A 20283-nucleotide genomic window follows, 5' to 3' on the forward strand; every position below is an offset into this window, starting at 1 on the left:
ATGATTGATAAACCAGTTTGAACTCCACACACAATATTATGCCAGTGACTGCAGTATTCTGGCCACTTAGCAAGTGAACTTTCTGCTGGCTCTTGCAGACCTACAGAGCTCCCAAAAAGATGGTAAAGAGCTACAGTACTTAACAGACTTTTCTCTAGAAATCTCAAACAGAAGCAGCCTGTTAAGGAATTGTCTAACTGTTGTAAACTTGTCTCTTGCAGATGTCACCACTACTGCAACTTACCAGTACAGTTCAAGCCAGTATCAGCAGGCACTTTCAAAGGCTTATTGATGGTTGAGACAGACAAAAGTGGCACTCTTACCATTCAGCTCATTGGTGTGGGTTTGGCGGAATAGTAGTTTAAAGAGCTACAGATTTCAGTGGGCGATGAATTCACAACTAAATTATTGAATGACAGGTTCCTTGTTGTTGTTGTACACAGACTATTTTGTAGGAAATGGAGGTGCTTGTAATTTTAAATAAAGTAATTTTGTATGTTATCATGCAACTTACACTACTGCACTTTGGCTGTTAAAAGCAGCATTGTGTCTTATTTTTGTATTGATTATGACTTTACAAATGACACTGTGTTTTTAAACATGTTTTTTTTAAAAAAAAATAAAGTTATTCCCTAAATTCTTGTCCGCTTTACAGCACCTGTCACTAAACTCCCTGTGGCTTACCTGTTTCTATTCAGCTCTATATTCCAGTAGAAAAAGAGGTACAATTTCCTGCAAATCCCTTCCTCTATTACGTAGCTCAAAAGTGAATTCTGGTGTGCTTTAATAAATTTGCACTGGGTTTGTTATGATGAATATTGTTTAAAGCTGCTTAGAGCTCCAAAACTGCTGAGGTATAGTTTCTGATCACTGGTTTTCCTATTGAGTTCAAGTCACACGTTGTGACTTTAGCCTAATGGGAATTGAGCTAAGAAGTACATCTCAGCAGAGGCTAGATCAGGGGTTGTCAACCTGGTCCCTACCGCCCAATAGTGGGTGTTTCAGGATTCTAGGTGGGCAGTAGGGGGTTCTACAGCACAAGCTGAATTGTTCTTCCATCGCGCACTGGTGGGCGGTAAGGAAATTTTACCATCAAGAAAGATGCATTAGTGGGTGGTAGGTATAAAAAGGTTGACTACCCCTGGGTTAGATGGTCATCTGTCATGGATGATTTAGTTAGGATTCCTGCATTGCAGAGGGTTGGACTAGATTCCCGGGTTCCCTGCCAAGTCTACAATTCTATTATTCTATGAATGGTAAGCAACCTCTTGTTAATTTGGCCAAGAATTGCATGCTTGAAACGAACAATTTTTCAAGATCCCATGAATGCTTTCAGCTACAACACCTCCTTCAGAGCAACAGAAAACAATCACTTTATAGCAAGCTATTTATAATAGCTCTCAGGTCCAGGGCCATATTCTCGAGCTAGTTTTTGCTAGTAGTGTTTGCATAGGGGTCAAAAGTGCAGTAATTTACACTTCTCTGAGCATTCTATTCCCACTATCAGGCAATACAGCTGAAACTGCTCCAAGCAACTATGACAAGCAAACTAGGAAATGATGGCAGTTTAGTCACTAGCCTTGTTAAGGCATTCAAAAAAAATGCATGAGGACCTAAGCTGGGAAAGAGGAGTTGGGTGCATGTATGCTCACAACACTTCCAACTTCTCATTCACTGAACAAGAAGCTCTGAAGGAGGAAGAGATCAGAAACCCTGCGTTATCGAGGAATGTTGACTGCGAGACTTGTAAGTACGTTCAATTGTGTGCGTTTGCAAACACACACAGGCACAGCTCCCTTGCAGAGGCTTTTGTTAGTGGGGCCCATTAGTTGTCTCTGACCCTTACATGTTGAAGGTATCTGCTTTTTCTGTTCCTTTCATCTCTGCTGCCATTTCGTTCTAAATAAATGTTCCTTTATTCACCCATTAGCGCATAGCAGCTGGGTTTAGGCTATGGGATGAACAGATCAGATAAAGTACTGTATAGACCACCCTACACCAGAAGACCACCAAGTGGTGTGCGGGATAATAAACAACATAGCAACCACGCAACAAAATGCTTAAAAGCAATAACCTCAAAGCAGCTCATAATAAAGAAGCAGTATGGAACTGTTCACGAATTTACACGTGACAAGGAAATCGCTGTGCCAAAAGACGGACTTGATAAGAGAGAATTAAGTCAGCCATTGCCAAGTGGTTTTGCTAAACTCCACCTCCATCCACTCCCATTTTGTTACTTGTTCCGCTCCTGCACCACTATTTTGTGGTTGGTGGGGCTTTAGTCATTTTCAGGCCATACTAGTGGTTATGGAGGTAGACCAGGCATCCCCAAACTTCGGCCCTCCAGATGTTTTGGACTACAATTCCCGTCTTCCCCAACCACTGGTCCTGTTAGCTAGGGATCATGGGAGTTGTAGGCCAAAACATCTGGAGGGCCGCAGTTTGGGGATGCCTGAGGTAGACAGTTGAAGACCCCTCAGCATAGCTTGCATAAAAGGCTGGAGCAATTCTGTGCTTTATGAAAGCTGTAAGCAGGGTATACATGTCTGGGTAGACACTAGCATGCTGTTGGTAGTATAGGTACGTATAGTAATATACAGTGGGTTAGAAATGACTGTCAGAATCTGCTTTATTATATAAAACACAAAAACCATAGACGTGCCACATAGCTTATTGTCTGCAGAATACTTTCATAGTATTTGGAATATGTTTTGCTATTAATGTATATATGTAACACTTTTAGGGACCCAAGTTGTTTTACCAGTGCTGTTTGTGTTCCAGAGATTCACAGCTAAAACAGTGGTCAGAATACTGAGCTCTTTTTGCTTTTCATCTGGATGGGAGCCTGTTTTAATTACTGTTGCGGATGGAACTGGATGGCTATTAGTGGCTTTTTTTCAGGTCACACACCTGTGCTGTTTTCTGATGTCCCAATCCAGGGATGGGCAGAAGATAAATCAGGATCTACTGGTAGATCTTGGAGTGATTTTCAGTAGGTCAGTATAGTTTTGGGTTATCAATGGTTTAGCAACAATGAAAAAGACATGTCCCCAAGAAAGAAAGAAAGATTAGGCTGCTGAAACAAAGAAAGCTTGGAGGAAAATTAGGTGTGTATTTATGTAGGCAGTGACTAAAAGATCCGTTCTGTTCCTGAAAACAAATTACTGGTGCAAGCATCAAAGATGGTTCTTAATTCTAAATGTACAGAAGTCCCCATCCCCACCCCACTGTCACAGTGCCATCATTCTGTGTCTGGCTCTGGTTTGTGGGTTGCAAGGTTCAAGTCAAAAACAAAGTATAATTATTAAGCTTGTAGTTGGCCTTCCCCTCAATCAGTTCTGGAAAGGTCCTTTGCCACCTGTGTAAACCTGAGCGCCATCTGGCAAAAACTGTAAGGTGGCTGGAAAGCCAAAGAAAGGAGAAAATTGTCCTTCAGAATATGCTTCTGAATCAAGTCTTCAAACTTTATTGTGCTCATTTTTCGAAAAAAAATCCAAATTGAAATGCTAAGGAGCACAGTGTGTCTTCAATAAACAATTGGTTCATTAGGTAAGTAATTATAATAAAATAGTCTTCTCCAATGCAGAAAAAACAGCAGGGGGTTAAACTAGTCTCTTTCTTTTCTTACCTTCATTTCCAATTTCCACCAGACTAGCGGTAGGTAATACTCATCCTGCATAGAGTTCTGTTTCATTGTGAGCATTCTGTCACTAGTCAGAGCTGTCAGGTATGTCAGTCATGGGGTATTGTGGCTGTGTCAGAGACAAAAACAGAGAGATTAGATGGCTACAAAGAGCTGTGAATGAGGGAGTAAATTGCGTTCAGGAGGGGGGGAAAAGTTAAAGAAACTGTTTTATCAAAAGGTCTGTTCGGGAGGTTACTGCTAATATATTACAGCTGGAACAAGATAATTGTGGAGATCTTTGGGTGTTCTCTGCAAAATGCTGCATACTTGCAATAAATATTCAAATGCTTATTTTGTGTTGCGAGTGCCAGATAAACCCATTCAAAGTGAAATACAATTCTTTTCAGGACATTTAAAATCTACTGCCAGGAAATGTTAGGAACAGTTTTATAAGCCCACAAGGAATATTTGTGCTAAATGGAGTCGCAAAAATACGTTTTCACAAAAGTTTCCTTGGAAAATCCATTCAAGCCTTAAATGCCTCTGCAGTGAGAAATATCTAGTAGCAAATTCAGTTGGGTCAGATTCTCAGCACTGTTTCCTCTGACCAAACAGGATGCCTTGTGGGGTTAGGAACACTGCATACACAGAATGGAATTATTAAGGCCTTGTCACTGTGCAGAGCCAATCAAGTTTTCCTTTGTAGTTTAGCAGCTAATCACCCGTCACTCCATTTACCAGAAGGAAATATTCCATTTGCTTGTACTGTATGCAGTTTGATAAAGAATTTAGTTCACTACCTCTGGATTCCTAGTATTGGATGAAGGAACAACCAACGTTTTTTGTTGAAAATTCCCATGAACTTAACTGGAAAGGTATTGCAATGCATAATGCAGATGAACCCAAACCATTTTCTTTTGCCAGTACTAATATTAATACCAGTACTATTCTGGGGAGTTTAGCAGCAGTAGATACTTTCCGCACTCCCTTCCAGGTATCCTCTTGTTTTCTTCAAACATTACTTTCAGTCATGTCAGAGCAACTTACACATAAGTGAATCACACGCAACTGGTGATTGAATCTGAAGTCACATCCTGTACATTTAAAGCACAGTTAACACACATTAAAAGCACATGGCTCCCCCAAATAATCTTGGGAACTGTAGTTTACAATTTCCAGTACCCTTAACAAAATACAGTTACCAGGATTCAGGGTGTGTGTATTTCAAAACGTATACTGTGAGTGTGACCATTGTTGGCATCCACTTGTCTCTAGACAATGGAGTTTGCCTCTGGGGGTGAAGTCAAACTACTGCGATAGCAACATCTAAGTGAGTTCCCTGGGGTGTAAGCCTGGGCTGTGTATATGGAGATTCTGGGCTGCCCAAACAAAAAGTGCCCCCTCTCGGCCTCACTGATGTGGTCCAAAGGAAAGTTTGGTACCAGCTTAGCTGCAGGAGTTGCCAGAAGGAGGTTTACAAGGTGCCATCCAACCATCTTAGGGACTTCTCTCTGGATTTGTGTAGGTTTACTCCTTAGCCTTTTCTTCTCCCGGTGATATTCTGTAAGGCAGTGGAGGTTTGAGATCAGAGTTTTCCTTCTCCTAGTTGGGCTATCTTCCCATGTTGACAGGCCCCACTTGCCCCTCACTTCCCTCTACAGCACATGCAGAAACTGCCTTCTTGACCATTTGACCCACTATTGGTCTCATCTGAATCTGCCAGAGCTTTGCATGCAGGGGAAGTCCCTAACTCACCAAGGATTTAAGACATATCTCACCTGGTTTAGCCTGCTGGTCGAACGTGCATGGTATACATTGCAAACGCTGGTGCAGCTAACATCCTATATGAATAACAGACCCATTTGATCAGAATTTCCCATGTGGTTGGGCTCTTCAGGCCTCCCTCCCAACCCAGTATTGTGGGATAAGCATACAGGTAAGTGGCTCACAGGTTGTTGGGAAAATGCTTAATGTGCAACTATGCATACCAGACAGCTGTAAGATGGAGCCACACATAACAACTAACAGAAACTGCTAGTTATTGTGTAACCTTGAACAAATCTATTTGTGCGGGGTAATAATGGTGCAGGCTTGGCAACAGACTTAAGTACTGGGAGTTTTTAAAGATGAGGTGTGGTGCACTCAATTGTGGGACCAGGATCGACCCCCCCCCCAATGAGGCAAGCTAAGGCAACCAGGGCCTGAGAAGTATGAAACTACCTATGAAATTATGAACCAGATTACAAGTAAATAATACCCTCCACCACCACTCAAGGGCAGCAGATTGGGCTTTGCAGGAATGCATTGCCTGCTGCAGCTGCTGGTGGCAGCAATAGCTGTGGTGGTGTCTCCTTGGCAGGCCCTACCCCTGTGCCATTTCTACAGTGGCCTCTTGGCAAATAGAAGGTGCTGTTGGTCTTCCCCACCCCCTTGTTTCTGATTAAAAGTTTCCCTGGCCCCCACGGGGGGGGGGGGAATAGGCGGGAGGCACCATTTTGTGGTTTGCTTCAAGTGCCAAAATGTATTGGGCCAGCCCTGCGTGGGATTCTTGCATTGTGCGATGATTGTGATTGCAAACGTGTACTGTCCGGGCAGGTGGGTCCGGATCCATCTGTTAAGGCGGCACCTGGTTCTATATTATAAGAATACACCCTCCTGTGCAGGCTGCTGTTCAGTCACTGCTGCCTCCTGTTTAGCTTCTCACCTCTGTTTCTTTCTCCTCTGTTGGAGCCTGCAACACAAGACAGTGCTGCATCCTCCTGAAGATGGGGGATTGCGAGGCAGTTAACCCCAGCGGCATATCTAAACCAAGATGATGAGGAACATTAAGGTGGTGGGTGGAAGCCTTGCTTCTGAGCTAAATGCACTGGAACACATTAGCCCAAGTGTACTACACTGTATTTGAGGCATTCAAGGAATTTCTCTTGAGTGGCGGTGGAGGATACTATTTACTTGTAATCTGGTTCATAATTTCATAGGTGGTTTCATAGTTCTCAGGCCCTGGATTCACAAGCAGTATAAACTAAGTCCTCTGTTCCAGCCGACCTCTGCAGATCAGCACCTTTTCATTCTTACCACCTCTGCCCATTAGGGTTGCAGTCATCAGAGCGAAACACAAGAGCAGAGTGTGCCAGCGATTAATGTAAAAATCAATGGCAGGATTTCACACACAGCTCTCTTCGGTTATTTTAATGATTGGCAGTCGGAATGTTGTAGAGCTGGTCCTGGTGGGCACTGCATTAGCTTTCTCAAAGGCAAAAATTTACGTCTCATTGTAAAGTCTGTGAAGGTTTCTAAGACCAGCGAGGCATCATTTCTTGGCTTGGCACCACTTGATGTGAATTAAAATTCATGCTATTTTTCCCCCAGTGGTTTTCCTCCTGTTTCTGAAGGCTATTGTGAAATATATTAGCCCAATATGATTTGAAAGAGACACATGCGGGCAAACTAGGATCCAGCATACCTTTGGGACTCAATAATAAATAGCAAATCCACCTCTTTTTCACTATTGATTCTGTACAGAACTTTTGGAGAAATTTCATGTGTCAGGCTTCAATTTCATATATTTTCACCACAATGCATTATAATGCTTTTAAAGCTGCCTTTGTTGTTGTTTCAAATTGGCTCCCCCCCCCCCCCCCCGGTTTTTAGCTCCTGGTGACGAGAGCCATTTGAACTTCAAAACCACCCACGCTTTCAATGAAGCAGTGTGAACCCGCTTCAAAATTCCTCCAAGTTTTCCAAGCTTTTATGCTCTCATATGGTTTGCAGACAAAAGCCCACAGGAGTTCCCATTTAGCCACCTAATAGCTAAAAGACAAAGGGGGGGAGAAAAAAAGTTTTAAACTGAAGTGCCCTCTTACAAGTGCATTAAAACCCATTTTGTTTGCTCTCCACTTCCAAAATGCCTCAGGCCAGCCTACGATGCCATGTTAGCAAATGACTCCCATGGGAACAGGGAAGAAACAGACCCTACTGCTAATTCTTGCCTTACAGTTATAGAGCTACACAATGGAGCTACTTTACCCAAACCAAAATCCAGCATTTTGATGACATGAATCATACGGAGAGAAATAATCCAAATCCTTCAGCTTCTCAAAGCATGTTTGACAAATGCTTGTCAGTTACACAGTAAGAAACTTAGGATTTGAAGAATCCTAAGAACTCGGCTGGCAACCAGTAGATCAACTGCAGCCTGTAGACAAGATGGTAGTCACAGTCACACCATGCATTCAAAACATATTTAAAACACATGGCTTCCCCCAACAAATCCTAGGAACTGAGATTTGTTAAGGGTGCTGGGAATTATAGCTTTGTGAGGATTATTTGAAAGGAGACATGCGTTTTAAATGTGCATTAAATGTATAGTGCAGATCTTGATTACCCTGGAAATGCTGCTGCCATTCCTTTATTTCCTGCACAACTTCTTAAATTCAGAGAACTTAAATAGATAATTCAATTAGGTTTTAACATGTTGTGTTGGGGGCTTTTCCTGTTTACTCAAGCTCCAATGCTAATTCAAGCTATTAAGGGCCACACCCTTGACAGTTTAGTTATTTAGGCAATGTTGCTATGGTTTGGGTATCCTCAACTGTGCTTCAACAGATGGAATTGGATGGCTGGCAGAGGCAGAGTGGTAGATAGACGTCCCAGATTTTCCTGTTTCCTGGAATGGACACATGGAATCTGTGCAGCTAAACCTACCATTCCATCTTACAAGTCCCCAACTGGCCCACCGGTACCAGTGAGCCCACAGCTTTCATCATCTCTGACCATGGGCCATGCTGGCTGGAGTTGATAGAAGCTGGAGTCCCACAACCTCTGCAGAGTCACAGGTTTCCCATCCCCGCTATGCAGAACTTGAGCAACAGTAAGTGGACTATATAGTGTGCTTTTAATATGCTTGCAATTTTTTCCTGAATAAATATAGTTGTTTTGTTGTGCACCTGGGCTGCCAAATTTGTGCATCTTTTGCCAAATTTCAGACCTTAGTTCTTGTAGGACCTGAATCAAAAATAAGCCTTTGTTATCAGTAGTCTTCAGCTTTCTCAAACTCATGACCCATTTCTTATTTTTTTTCTTTACCATATATTCATATGGTGGCAGCGCTGCTGTTGTGACCCATAATAGATTGGGCCACATCCTGGTTGTAGGATTTGACCCACTAACTGAAGACCAACTAGTGTTAGAGGACTTTGAATCACCATTGTGTTTTGGTTGGTGTTGTATAATGAAAGCAGCACTCTGCTCACTTATGATCCCAGCAACTGGGATTCAGGGGGATACTGACTCCAAAAGTGGAGGAAGAATATAGCCATTGTGGGTTGTAGCTGTTGATAGCTTTCTCCATGCATTTGTCTAATCCAGAGGTTTTCAACCTTTTTGAGTCCATGGCTCCCATGACCAACTAAATCCAAGTTGATGGTCACCACTATTTTTGGTGGGTGTGAATGCTGCTGTTTGTTTAACCATGCTCTGTAGAAAGGTGTGTTTTCTTTTGCCTGTCCTGAATCTTCCAACATTCAGTATCATTGGATGGCCCCAAATGCTAATATTATGATAGAGATGGCAAGCAACTTGCCATCTGTGAAGCTTTGCTTGCTTGTACTGCAAGTATTATGTTTGCTGTTACAAATTTTTTTTTTAAAAAAAGGAATTTATCTATGAACACACCAGCAATTGAAATGTTTGTTTCCCTGACAGAGATTCATCATGTGCTTCACCAAGCCAGAAACATACCTCCGTATGCTTTGTAAAAACATTGCTACCTTTTATATTCTATAACTGATGGATGGAAAGGCTGAATACATTATTGGCTTAATGAACCCTATGTAGTTGAGACTATAATAGATGATCGATAAACTTCAGCATGCCTCCTTCATGTGTATGAATAAGACTTTCCCTTTATAGACCAATTTCATTGCTGATAACTACAAAATAAAGTTAGATTGTTTGTTAACCTCTATTTGAATAATTAATTAAGTAATATGTATGGAGAGTTCTTGGGAGGGTGATGGTAGTGATTTTAACAGCAGTAAATCCCTGCCTTGTTCCTGCTTGCTTCGTGGTTGGGAGGTCCAGGAAAGTTTTTAAACAGCAAATTATTCAAAAAATACATGGAAGGTTTTTGTAACTGCTAGAAATCTCAGCCAGGATCCAAATGTATATTGCACGTCTGAACCCAGTACTGGATTTTTACCCATCGTTTTTTTTTAAACCCTTCATATCCTGCTTCTTCTACTAGATAGCATTTTATTTGGAATCATAGTTTTTTAAAAAATTGTTTTGGTTGCATTCTTCTCTAACAAGAAATCTCCAACACATCTAATATAGATTACTAACTAAAGCAGAAACTGTCATCATTGGGGAGGTCTGCAGATGTGTGGGTGTAATTGGCAAAGGAACAGCGTAGTTTAGAATGTTTGTTCAATGATGTGAATACAAACAAGGAACTTATCTCTGAGTGCAATTTCACAGAATAAATATATAGCTTTTTATTCTTTTTATTTTTACATCCAAACAATAATTGCACAGTTTACAAGAATACGTCGGAATATAAGTAAACTTTAAATAACAATAATCACCATTATAATCCAGAATATTATGTCAGCAAAAAAGGAAAGGAAAGAAAAGAACAGAGAACAGGGTAAAAGAACCAACCTACATTAGTGAATTTCATATCATTGAAAGAGGGAAGCTATTAAATAGCTCATTTTATTTATAGTATATATTTATGACCCTTCATTTAAAAAGAAGCATATTCATATATTCTCACAGAATTGCAAAGGGATTATAAATAACCCTGTGCCCCCTCTGTCTGCTATTCCAAAATTCTTTCAACATTACTAAATAAACATGTTACATTTTCAATGCATAAGAACTATTAAAACATTGTACATTTTCTATTGCCATTTGAAAAGATTTGGAAGAAGGTTTTGTGGGAAAGATTATACTTTTGCTTAGTTTACATTTAAATCAATTCTTTCTTTTTGATTTGAAGGCAATAGTGAAATCTAATTTTAAGAAGCATAGTATTTCCTGATTCCCTGAATTAATGATTCTCATATAGCTCCACATTATCATTTTGTATAAATACGGTAATACTCCTGTGTATCCAAAACTATAAATGAAATTGAATTGATTTAGTTTCTCTGGCAAACAAGGAAAAGAATTATTAGAGACTTGAAATATATTTAATGAAAGCAGTATAATGGGACAATAATGCTCAGATTCTGTATCTATAAAGGAATTATTATTGGCATTTTAATCCTGCTCTTCAGCCAAAAAAGAGTCCCAGAACAGCATACCAATATTAATGAGACAGTCTCTGCCCTCAGGCTCACAACTGAAGAGACACAACACAAAAGGAAAAGGGGTCTGAGAGGGAGCAGGAAAAATCAAACTTGGGCACTAATTCTTAGTTACGGAGAACTTGCAGTGAACAGCAGGAATGGAAACATTTGGAATGACATGTGCTAACAATTCAAGGTAAACATTCACCCTTCCCTACAGTATGTATTCAATAGTGTATTATTGTCAGGTGAAGGTGACAACCACAGTGACAAGTGTATGAGAATGTATGCAAGGATGGTAGTGATCTATGTTGTACCAGCCAACTTTTACTTTTATCACAAGTCTTAGTTAAAGGAGTGATTTGCACTTCAGCTCTAGTTGCATAATTAGATAGATAGATAGATAGATAATTTCTCATGGCGCAACAACTAGAAATATATGTACCTATATGTATATGTATACGCTCACGCGCACACACACACACGCAAATGAAAGCAAAGGGCAACCGGAATCTTGCTAATGCAGTTTTTAAATTTAAAAAATCATTTATTTTAACAGACACAGTTATGATAGTAAAAGAAGCAATGCCAATTGAATAAGTAATACAGTTCATGCTGGGTATTTTTTTAAAAAAGGAGGAAGAAACTGAGAAGGTCACCTAGAACTGAAATTGGGAATCATGGCCAAACATAATTTTCTATATTTTACTATTATTTGAGTATAACAGTATAGCTCTAATTATACATAACTCAGCCACCCACACTTCCGGATTATCTGAATTCTGTCAGTAGCCCCATAACCATTTGTAAACAGAGCACCGGGCAGCAATATGAAGTTGCGCCAGAAGAACCGACGTGCCAGGAGATGCATCTTGCAATTTTAGGATGCTCCTATTCAAGCTGACTGCAGTGAATGACAACAAATGAAAGTCAATGGCCTCAGCAAAGGCAAAAGTGCCCTCAGCTGGAGATGATAAGGAAAGGCAGTACTGCAAGACCCCAGGAGTGGTTTGGCAGGGTTCATGCCCCCCCCCCCAAAAGCTGGTCAAGTACCGGTATAAGAAGATGAAGATGAAAGCTTTCTTAGTCTGCCAAGCCATTATCCCATCTTTCTGAAGTGGCTCCCTTCATGGCTGCATATTTTAAGCCTACCTCAAACAATTACTTGCATGACCCCCTTTTTCTTCCTATAGGGCTCCTCTGAAACTGATTGCTAATGCATGGTTTGGGTGGGATAAACAACAAGAAGCTATAGAAATCAGAAAAGTGGCTTCATCGACTACAAACCCTGAAATTTTGGATCCCTTCCAAACTGGTGCCAAGGTTTTGTAGTTGTTTTCTATGGCTTAGTAGCACGAACCCTGCATTTTTTATAAATTTTATAAATACGTTTAATATTTGAATATGCAAATTTTGCATTTAAGTTGTAAAGTAAAGCAGCTGGGTTGTTCTTGATTTTATTTTGATTATGTGCTCTGTGTTTTTAAATCGTGATTTTATCCTCTGAGACCCTCGGTATAGGGCAGTATACAAATTTAATAAATAATAAATAATAATAATGTTTTAGGGGCCCCCAAACTGAGTAATTGATACTCAAATGGGGTGTGGGGGTGTGTGTCATAGGTATCACCCAGAAATCCAACATGCTCTCAACATTTTGTAGTCATTTTGTAGGGTTTCTAGGATGGACTATGGATGCTTGAAGATGTGCTGAGGGGTTTTAGTTTACATATATAGGTAACAAGAGTAGACTTCTGTTATTTTCTGTAATAGTTGACTCCTGGGAACCTGCCTGGCTTTGTTGACCTGTTCCTTCCTTTTCCCAACTGAGTACTGTAACTTTAAGAATATCTGATGCAGGCCCTGAAAGTGTTCAAACTGCCTCAAGGATTGGAACATATTTATTGATTTATTTCAAATTTTTATAACCTTCCTTCATCCAAGGATCCCAGGGTGGTGTATAGCAAACATTTTAAAATTGCAATGAGCAATATATAACCCCTCCCCACAAAGCCCATAAATCAAATGGCAGTAGGGACCAAATAATAATAATAATAATAATAATAATAATAATAATAATAATAAATACTTCTCCCCAGAGACCTTGATAAATTATAAGCCATTACAAATGCAATTATGTCATAGGGATTTGCTGCATACAGTGGATTGTGCAATACACTTTGGAAGAATGGTAGTGCAAACATGTGTAGCAGTCAGTAGTTTCTATTATTGTACTGAATACAGTAAAGTGATTTCCCACCCTTGTATTATAAACACACACACACAAGTGGCAGAAGTCACGTTCCAGATTATGTTCTAATGTACACTGAATATTCTCATCTAAATCATCATACATTAAAATAAACTTCAATGTAGTGAAAATGTATAATTATAAGGTAATATTTATATGATAACCACATAGTCGTGCTCTGGTGTGCAGAATGTGAACATGCTTCTTAGAGGGATATGGGTATCAGTTAGTAGTAAATGAAGGCTTGGCAGAATTTCCTGAAAGTGGCATGTTGCTATGTGAAGACGGCAGATAGGTGAAAAAAGAAATCTAACCCCTGTGAAAGATTTTCTCATTAACCTGCTAAACAGGACTCCTTTTATTTTATTTGGCACCCTAGTATTACTTTTGTGAATCAAAATATACCTACTCCATCCTTTTGAGATTGTTATTGACTATTCCCTTACGGTTTGTTAAAAAGCTGTTTCGGAACCTTAACGTTTTCTGTCAAGCTCTATTATAACAACACACCAGTGTAGCGTAATGGTAGAGTATTGGACTAGGAACTTTGGAGAACAGGGTTCAAATCCTGACTCAGCCAAAAAGTTCACCTTGAGCTAATTGTCGTCTCTCAGCCTAATTTACCTCAGAGAGGAGTTGTGAGCATAATATGGGGGGCAGGGGAGAACCACCTTGTGTTCCTCTATAGCAGGCATCCCCAAACTTCGGCCCTCCAGATGTTTTGGACTACAATTCCCATCTTCTCCGACCACTCGTCCTGTTAGCTAGGGATCATGGGAGTTGTAGGCCAAAACATCTGGAGGGCCGCAGTTTGGGGATGCCTGCTCTATAGGATTAAGACCTATAGAGGCTCTAAGTAGTGAATACTAAACCAGAAAATAAATTGCTAAAATAAAACAGATTTATTGTAGCATACGATTAGGATCACATTATATTGATCCGGGTTAGGAGTACAGCCCCTGGTTGGGGCAAGATAAATAATATAATAGACTACAGAAAAATGGAGAGACTCTAACAAAGGTCACCCCCCCCCCCCATGATGACTACTTGGATGCTTTCTTTGAAATATCAAATGTCAAATCATTTTATTTTATTTTTGGTGCCCCTGCTTCACTAGTGCCTGAAGCGCTTGCTTAGCCTGCCCACTGAGTAACTCAGCGCCGTCCTTGACAGAAAAGAAAGAGTCATAGAAATGGCAGTTCATTTCCAGGCCCAATTCAGGGTGCTCATGTTGGTGCTGAAAGTCCAAAATAGCTCAGGCAACAAATATCTGACACACCGCCTCGTTCTCTATGGACTAGTCTGGGTGGTGGCTTTGGCAGCCCAGTGGGAAATGGCCGCCTGCATGGTGAAGCCTAAGCCTTGGGACTCCCTCCAGGTGCCTTCAATCGTACAGCCATCGCCTCTTTCCCCTGGACTTCGACACTTGAGGTGCACGCTTTGGGGCCCTGCCTTGCTTTCGTGGTTGTGTTATAAGAATTTTAAGGTCTTATATATATAACCAATGTTCATGAATGTACCAAGCAAACACGTACATAAATATATAGACCACAAGTCTGAGGCAGCGAGGGAGGACAGTCCTGAAACCATTTTGACTCCCAAGCTGACCAAGTGTTTCTCTGCAAGGAGGGAGGAGGTGAAAGAAACCTTCCCATTGTCTCAGGAATTAAGTAATTACCATCTCAAAGGAATGGCCAGACTACCAGGAAAGGTAATCTCAGATAAGGCGTTATCAGATAACCTGGCAGACAGGAGATAAATAATGCACTCAAATTTCTGTTTTAGACTGCCTTTTCTATGATGTATGTATGATGTTCCTGGGGGTGGTCTTGAGCTCAAGGGCAGGGAATTTCAAAATGTCTATATAAGGGCAGGCACACCTTTTGTTCTGGGTCCTCCTTTCTCCTGCATGTGAGGGGAGCACCCTGTTGCAACAGCTTTAATAAAAATCAGGCTTACTAGCTGCTTTGCCTGGTGTGCTGTGGTCCATGGGGCCACGAAGAGTCGGACACGACTAAAGGACTAAACAATAACAACAGCTGCTTTGCTTCTCAATATTCTCTGGTTGGCCTCTGTTATTTTCTCCTACCGATGGAGAACCTACAAAGGACTCTATAAGGGACTCTATAAGGGCCCTTGTGTACCCCATAAGGGAATAAGGGCAGATTTTGTTTACAACAGTTGTACGTTGTTTTTAATTGTTCTCAATGCTGTAACCTGCCCTGGGGCTTTAGGGTGAAGGGTGGGCAATAAGTAAGCCAAAAAACACACAACCCCAAATAAAAAAAGCTTGAGGTCTGTAAAGATCAATAACCCGAAGGGGCATATCCACCCCCATCGTTCAGCCCTCAAGAAGCTAAGTTACAGGGAACCGGGCAGAGGGCCTTCTTGGCAGTGGCACCCGCCTTGTGGAAAGCGTCAAGGAGATAAACAACTATCTGACTCTTATATGAGATCTGAAGGTAGTCCTGTATTGGGATTTTTTTAATGTTGGACGTTTTACTGTGTGTGGTCTTTTACTTTGTTAGAAGCCACCCAGAGTGGCTGGGGCAACAGTGGTGTGGCCAGGATATTGTTAAGGGGGCAGGCTTTTGTTAGGGGAGGGGGCAGAACCTCAGATTTGTATTGATTTTTTGGGGGGAAGCTACCCCCTGCCCCCCTTGGCTACTCCCATGGGGGAAACCCAGTCATATGGGTGGCATATAAATATAACAACCACCACAATTTATTATAAATCAAGAAAACAGGAAACTGGTGGTGCAAACAAAAGCGGTGGGTGGTGGGGTAGAAGAAACGATTTTCTCGTTGAGTTTGGGATTTCAGCTAATGCAACTTTTTGCCTAGCCTGCCGTTGACACATCCGGCCCGGCAGGGGTCAGTATAGCCTGTGAATCGCAGCGCTCGGGGCTGGGCAGGAAGCTTCCCCTTCCCCCCTCCCCCTCCGGCGCCCGTGCGCGTGCTCGCGCCCGGCCGCACGCCCCCGTCTCCCTTCCTTCCCCGTCTCCCCCGTTCTTTGCCTGCTGTCACTAAGAGCCAGACTAGCTGCAGACAGGCAGCAGCCAAAGGAGGGGGGAGGAGGAGGAGGAGGAGGGGAAAGGAGGAGGAGGAGGAGAGACTGGGAATGAGTTGGAAGCAGACGCAGCCTCAGCGCGCAGATCTGCCCTGCCGGAGACAGACAGAGCGGGGAGGGGGCAGGATAAAAAGGACCTCTCCCGCTCTGCATAAGGAAAGCCCCCCCCCCTCCCGGCGCCTCAGGGGCAAGATGTAGGGCTTGCAGGAAAGGTGAGTGTGCGCGGACAACCTGCCGGGCTCTCCCGTCCTTGGCTGGGCAAGCGGAGATGCCGCCGCCGCCGCCGCCGCGCGCGCAGGGAAAGGGGGAGTCCCCGCGCTTGAAGGAGTTCATCCAGCACCACCTAGACAGCCAGAAAGTGTCTGACAAAGTGAGGAGAGGCCCAAGTTGAAGGTCTGCGGCTCTTAACGGGACACGGGCACTCTTCTCGGAGGTTGCCCCAGAACAGACGGTGCTCTCTCTCTCTCTCTCTCTCTCTCTCTCTCTCTCTCTCTCTCTCTCTCTCTCTCTCTCTCTCTCTCTCTCTCTATCTCTATCTCTATCTCTATCTCTATCTCTATCTCTATCTCTATCTCTATCTCTATCTCTATCTCTATCTCTCCTCCTTCCTTTGTGTCTTTGGCACGCAGGCAAAGTGCGTGCAGGAGCGGCGAGTGTGTGGCCGGATGCATGTACCGCACGCCTCATGTGAACAGAAGCACACACGTTAGACGCGGACTGCCCGCACACGCACACAGCCGAGACGTTTGGCTTGTTAATATGGCACGCGCGCGCACACACACATCCGTATCAGAACTGCACATTCCAGTGGGTCCTTTCCCGGATTGGCATAATATCCATCCAGGAGGAAGGAGGCATCTCTTGCCGGAGCTGAAATGAAAGTAGCAAACTGGGAACGAAATTCTGTCAGGGCTTCCCTCCCATCCGTTGATATTCCTCTTACCTTGTCAGCCAGGGGGTTGGTTACAAGCTGTGACATGTAGTTAACCACCCTGGCATCACTTTTCTTTCTTTCTTTCTTTCTTTCTTTCTTTCTTTCTTTCTTTCTTTCTTTCTTTCTTTCTTTCTTTCTTTCTAAAATCAAGTGATTCTTTTTGTCTTCCCTGACAGGGCTTTTCGGGTGGTTGTCTGTGCATTAAGGTTTCACCTAGGTACTGTACATTGTTTTGTTGGGGAATCTTCCCAACTGAGGATAAATCTGGAAAGTGGTTCATGTGCATTTCCTGATTTGCGCCTGTGGTTTTGAAGGAGCTGCTTTGGAAATCTAGATACAGTTTAAGCTGGTGCCGCAACGTCTCGTGTCACTGCAAGCAAAGCTTTTTATTGTGGGACCACTTAATATCTATGAAACATAATAGAGACATGAGGCAGGTTGAGGAATTGTTTTAAAGCTAATACTTGGAAACATTTTTTTTTAACCTGTGCATGTTGTTGTTGTTGGGAATGGTTAATTTTGCACGTCAAGACAGTAAAAATCTGGATGCATCAAATGGTTCTGTGGTCCAGAGATGTCCCAAGAGATTGTTATAGAAGTGGCTGCCTGCTGTAAACTATCAAAGGAATTATGCATGCAACTTTTTAAAAGAGAGACTCAGACAGTAAGCATCCACTGAGAAGTCTGTACTTAGGGAATGTCAGTACTTGCAGAATTGGCTTGTGCTTTCTCCCACATTTCTTTTATGGGGGTTCTTACCATGCTTTACCTTTTGGTAGAGCATATGTGATGGGATGAGCTGGGAAAGTGAGTTCTGTTCTTTGGTGTAGATTTTTATGTGTCTAGGTAGATGAATTTCCTATGTCAGTGGAATGATTTTAATGGAGCGTTGTGTGGGGTTATATTAATACCAAAGCCAACAGTCTTATATGTGTTACTTTCAACTTTTGACCTTTAATTCTTGAAAGTTTTTCAGGGTGCATCTTCCAGTGTGTAAATCAGGGACGGGGGACATGGTATGTTGTTGAACTTCAACTCACACCATCCTTGCCATTGGCTGTTCTGACTGGGGCTGGTGGGAGATGAGGGGCCACAAGTCCCTTGGAGTCAGTGGTGCAATTATTTACTGAGTGATTTCCAGTACAGTTCTATGCATGTCTACTCAAACTAATACATCACTCAACTGGAGCTTAGTCACAGGTCAGTGGGTATAGGATTGCATCCTTAATGTGGTATGAAAAGGAACTTCAGGTGTTGTGAAATGTTACTATTTTAGAATGGGTACTATCACTTTTGCTTGCTTTTAGTGTGTGTGTATTAATATGAATTAATAATTTAATTGCAAGCCTCCTGAAAAATAAAGGCATAGGAAGTATCTCAGGCAGTTTATATATCTGCTGGAAGCTGCCCAGAGTGGCCGCAGTAACCCAGGCAGATGGGCAGAGTATAATAATGATAATGTCAAAGAATTAATTTTGCATTTGAGTATCTGACAGTCCTACATATGTTTACTCAGTGGTAAGTCCCACTGTATTAAATGGGACTTACTCCCAGGTAAGGTGCATAGGATTGCAATCTATGGGGTTACAGTCAACTAAATTATACTCAAAGTAGACCCATTGAAATTAATAGAACACTAACATTTGTTTATTTTGAATAGGAGTAGCTTTGAGTGCAACCCTAAGAATATGATTACTTGTAACTATAGATTAATGTAGTGAAGAGACTGGCTTTTGGGAGAAGGGTTCTAAATGGGCACGGCTTCAACTTTTTCCTATTTCTGATTCCTCTAGGTAGGATAACATTTCAAAGTGATTATCACAGTACAATCCTATACAGGTCTACTCAGAAGTAAGTGAGCTCAATGGGATTTATTCCCAAGGCAAGTGGTATAGAATTGCAGCCTGTCTATTTAACAGAAGGTTTATATTCCAGTTAGCGCCGTTGCTAATTATATTTGTTTGCAGATGGTACAATTGTTTTGCAGGTACTTGGAAGCGTGTAAACACTGTGTTACCCTGTTGCTTGAAATACAGTGGATAGCTTATTGGGCAGGACATTATGGGAGACAGCATATATTAAAACTAGTGAATGTCCCTACTTAGTTGCCAGATGAAATAGTGACAAAATGTTCTGCACGTCTATATCTGTACTGGAGTTTTCAGCACAAAGTATTGAGTTACTGGCTGTGAGTGTGCCACAAGATTCTGTAGTATCAAAATCTCAACTGCAACGTATCCTATATGCTTGTATATATGAAGACATATCTCTAAATATTTTATGCTTCACAGTGTATTCTGTGGTAACTCCCAGGTCAGTGGATTTGTAGGCATTTCCTTATTCCCTCTCCCTCCCTGTCTTTGTTGAGGTCCTATATGCTTCTGATAATATAGAGTTCAATATAAAGTTGATGGGGGACTCCCAGACCTCCAAGGGCAATAACATTGGCATTGATTAGATTTACACTGTGGGTAACTTTGCTTTTAGGGGACGCGGGTGGCACTGTGGTCTAAACCAGTGAGCCTAGGGCTTGCCTATCAGAAGGTCCGCTGTTCAAATCCCCGTGACGGGGTGAGCTCCTGTTGCTCGGTCGCAGCTCCTGCCAACCTATCAGTTCGAAAGCACGTCAAAGTGCAAGTAGATAAATAGGTACCACTCCGGCGGGAAGGTAAACAGTGTTTCCGTGCACTGCTCTGGTTTGCCAGAAGCAGCTTAGTCATGCTGGCCACATGACCCGGAAGCTGTATGCCGGCTCCCTCGGCCAGTAAAACAAAATGAGCGCCGCAACCCCAGAGTCGTCCGCAACTTGGACCTTTTTAACTTTGCTTTTAGCTATTGGCTTCCTTTTTCCACGTTGTGTATTTAGTTGACAGGCCTGTTTCTTTCCTGAGGGAGGTGGCCTAGCCTGGCTCTGTGTTCAGCTCACCTGCCCTTTCGCTGCAGGGTCAGGATTTGTGCCTCTGTGAAGTCTAAAGTACCAAAACTTTAAAGAGAATGAGATGAAGCGATGTGAAGGCTAATGCCCGTGCTGCCACAGCTGCCCTGCTGCTCTCTTGCCCTGCTGAGGGAACATGCCTAGAAGCATCCCGACCCCAGCCCAGCACTTGCCTT

At 42.2% G+C, this 20283-nt stretch overlaps 2 protein-coding genes across 5 annotated transcripts in view; both read left to right on the plus strand.

Annotated features, from left to right (window-relative positions):
- The window catches only part of CEP192 (centrosomal protein 192), a 56737-nt gene extending 50830 nt beyond the window's left edge, over positions 1–5907 (plus strand). For all 3 annotated transcript variants that reach the window (XM_060277917.1, XM_035125388.2, XM_035125389.2), the window contains one exon: positions 222–5907. In XM_060277917.1, coding sequence (XP_060133900.1) covers positions 222–357 — 136 coding nt within the window. In that variant the 3' untranslated portion in view covers positions 358–5907. The remainder of the gene's footprint in view (positions 1–221) is intronic.
- Positions 5908–16251: 10344 nt separating this feature from the next.
- The window catches only part of LDLRAD4 (low density lipoprotein receptor class A domain containing 4), a 278078-nt gene continuing 274046 nt past the window's right edge, over positions 16252–20283 (plus strand). For both annotated transcript variants that reach the window (XM_035124991.2, XM_035124995.2), the window contains exon 1: positions 16252–16450. The gene's annotated coding sequence lies outside the window, so the exon portion shown is untranslated. The remainder of the gene's footprint in view (positions 16451–20283) is intronic.

Source organism: Zootoca vivipara, chromosome 8, assembly GCF_963506605.1.
Source record: "Zootoca vivipara chromosome 8, rZooViv1.1, whole genome shotgun sequence".
Classification (NCBI taxonomy): Eukaryota; Metazoa; Chordata; class Lepidosauria; order Squamata; family Lacertidae; genus Zootoca; species Zootoca vivipara.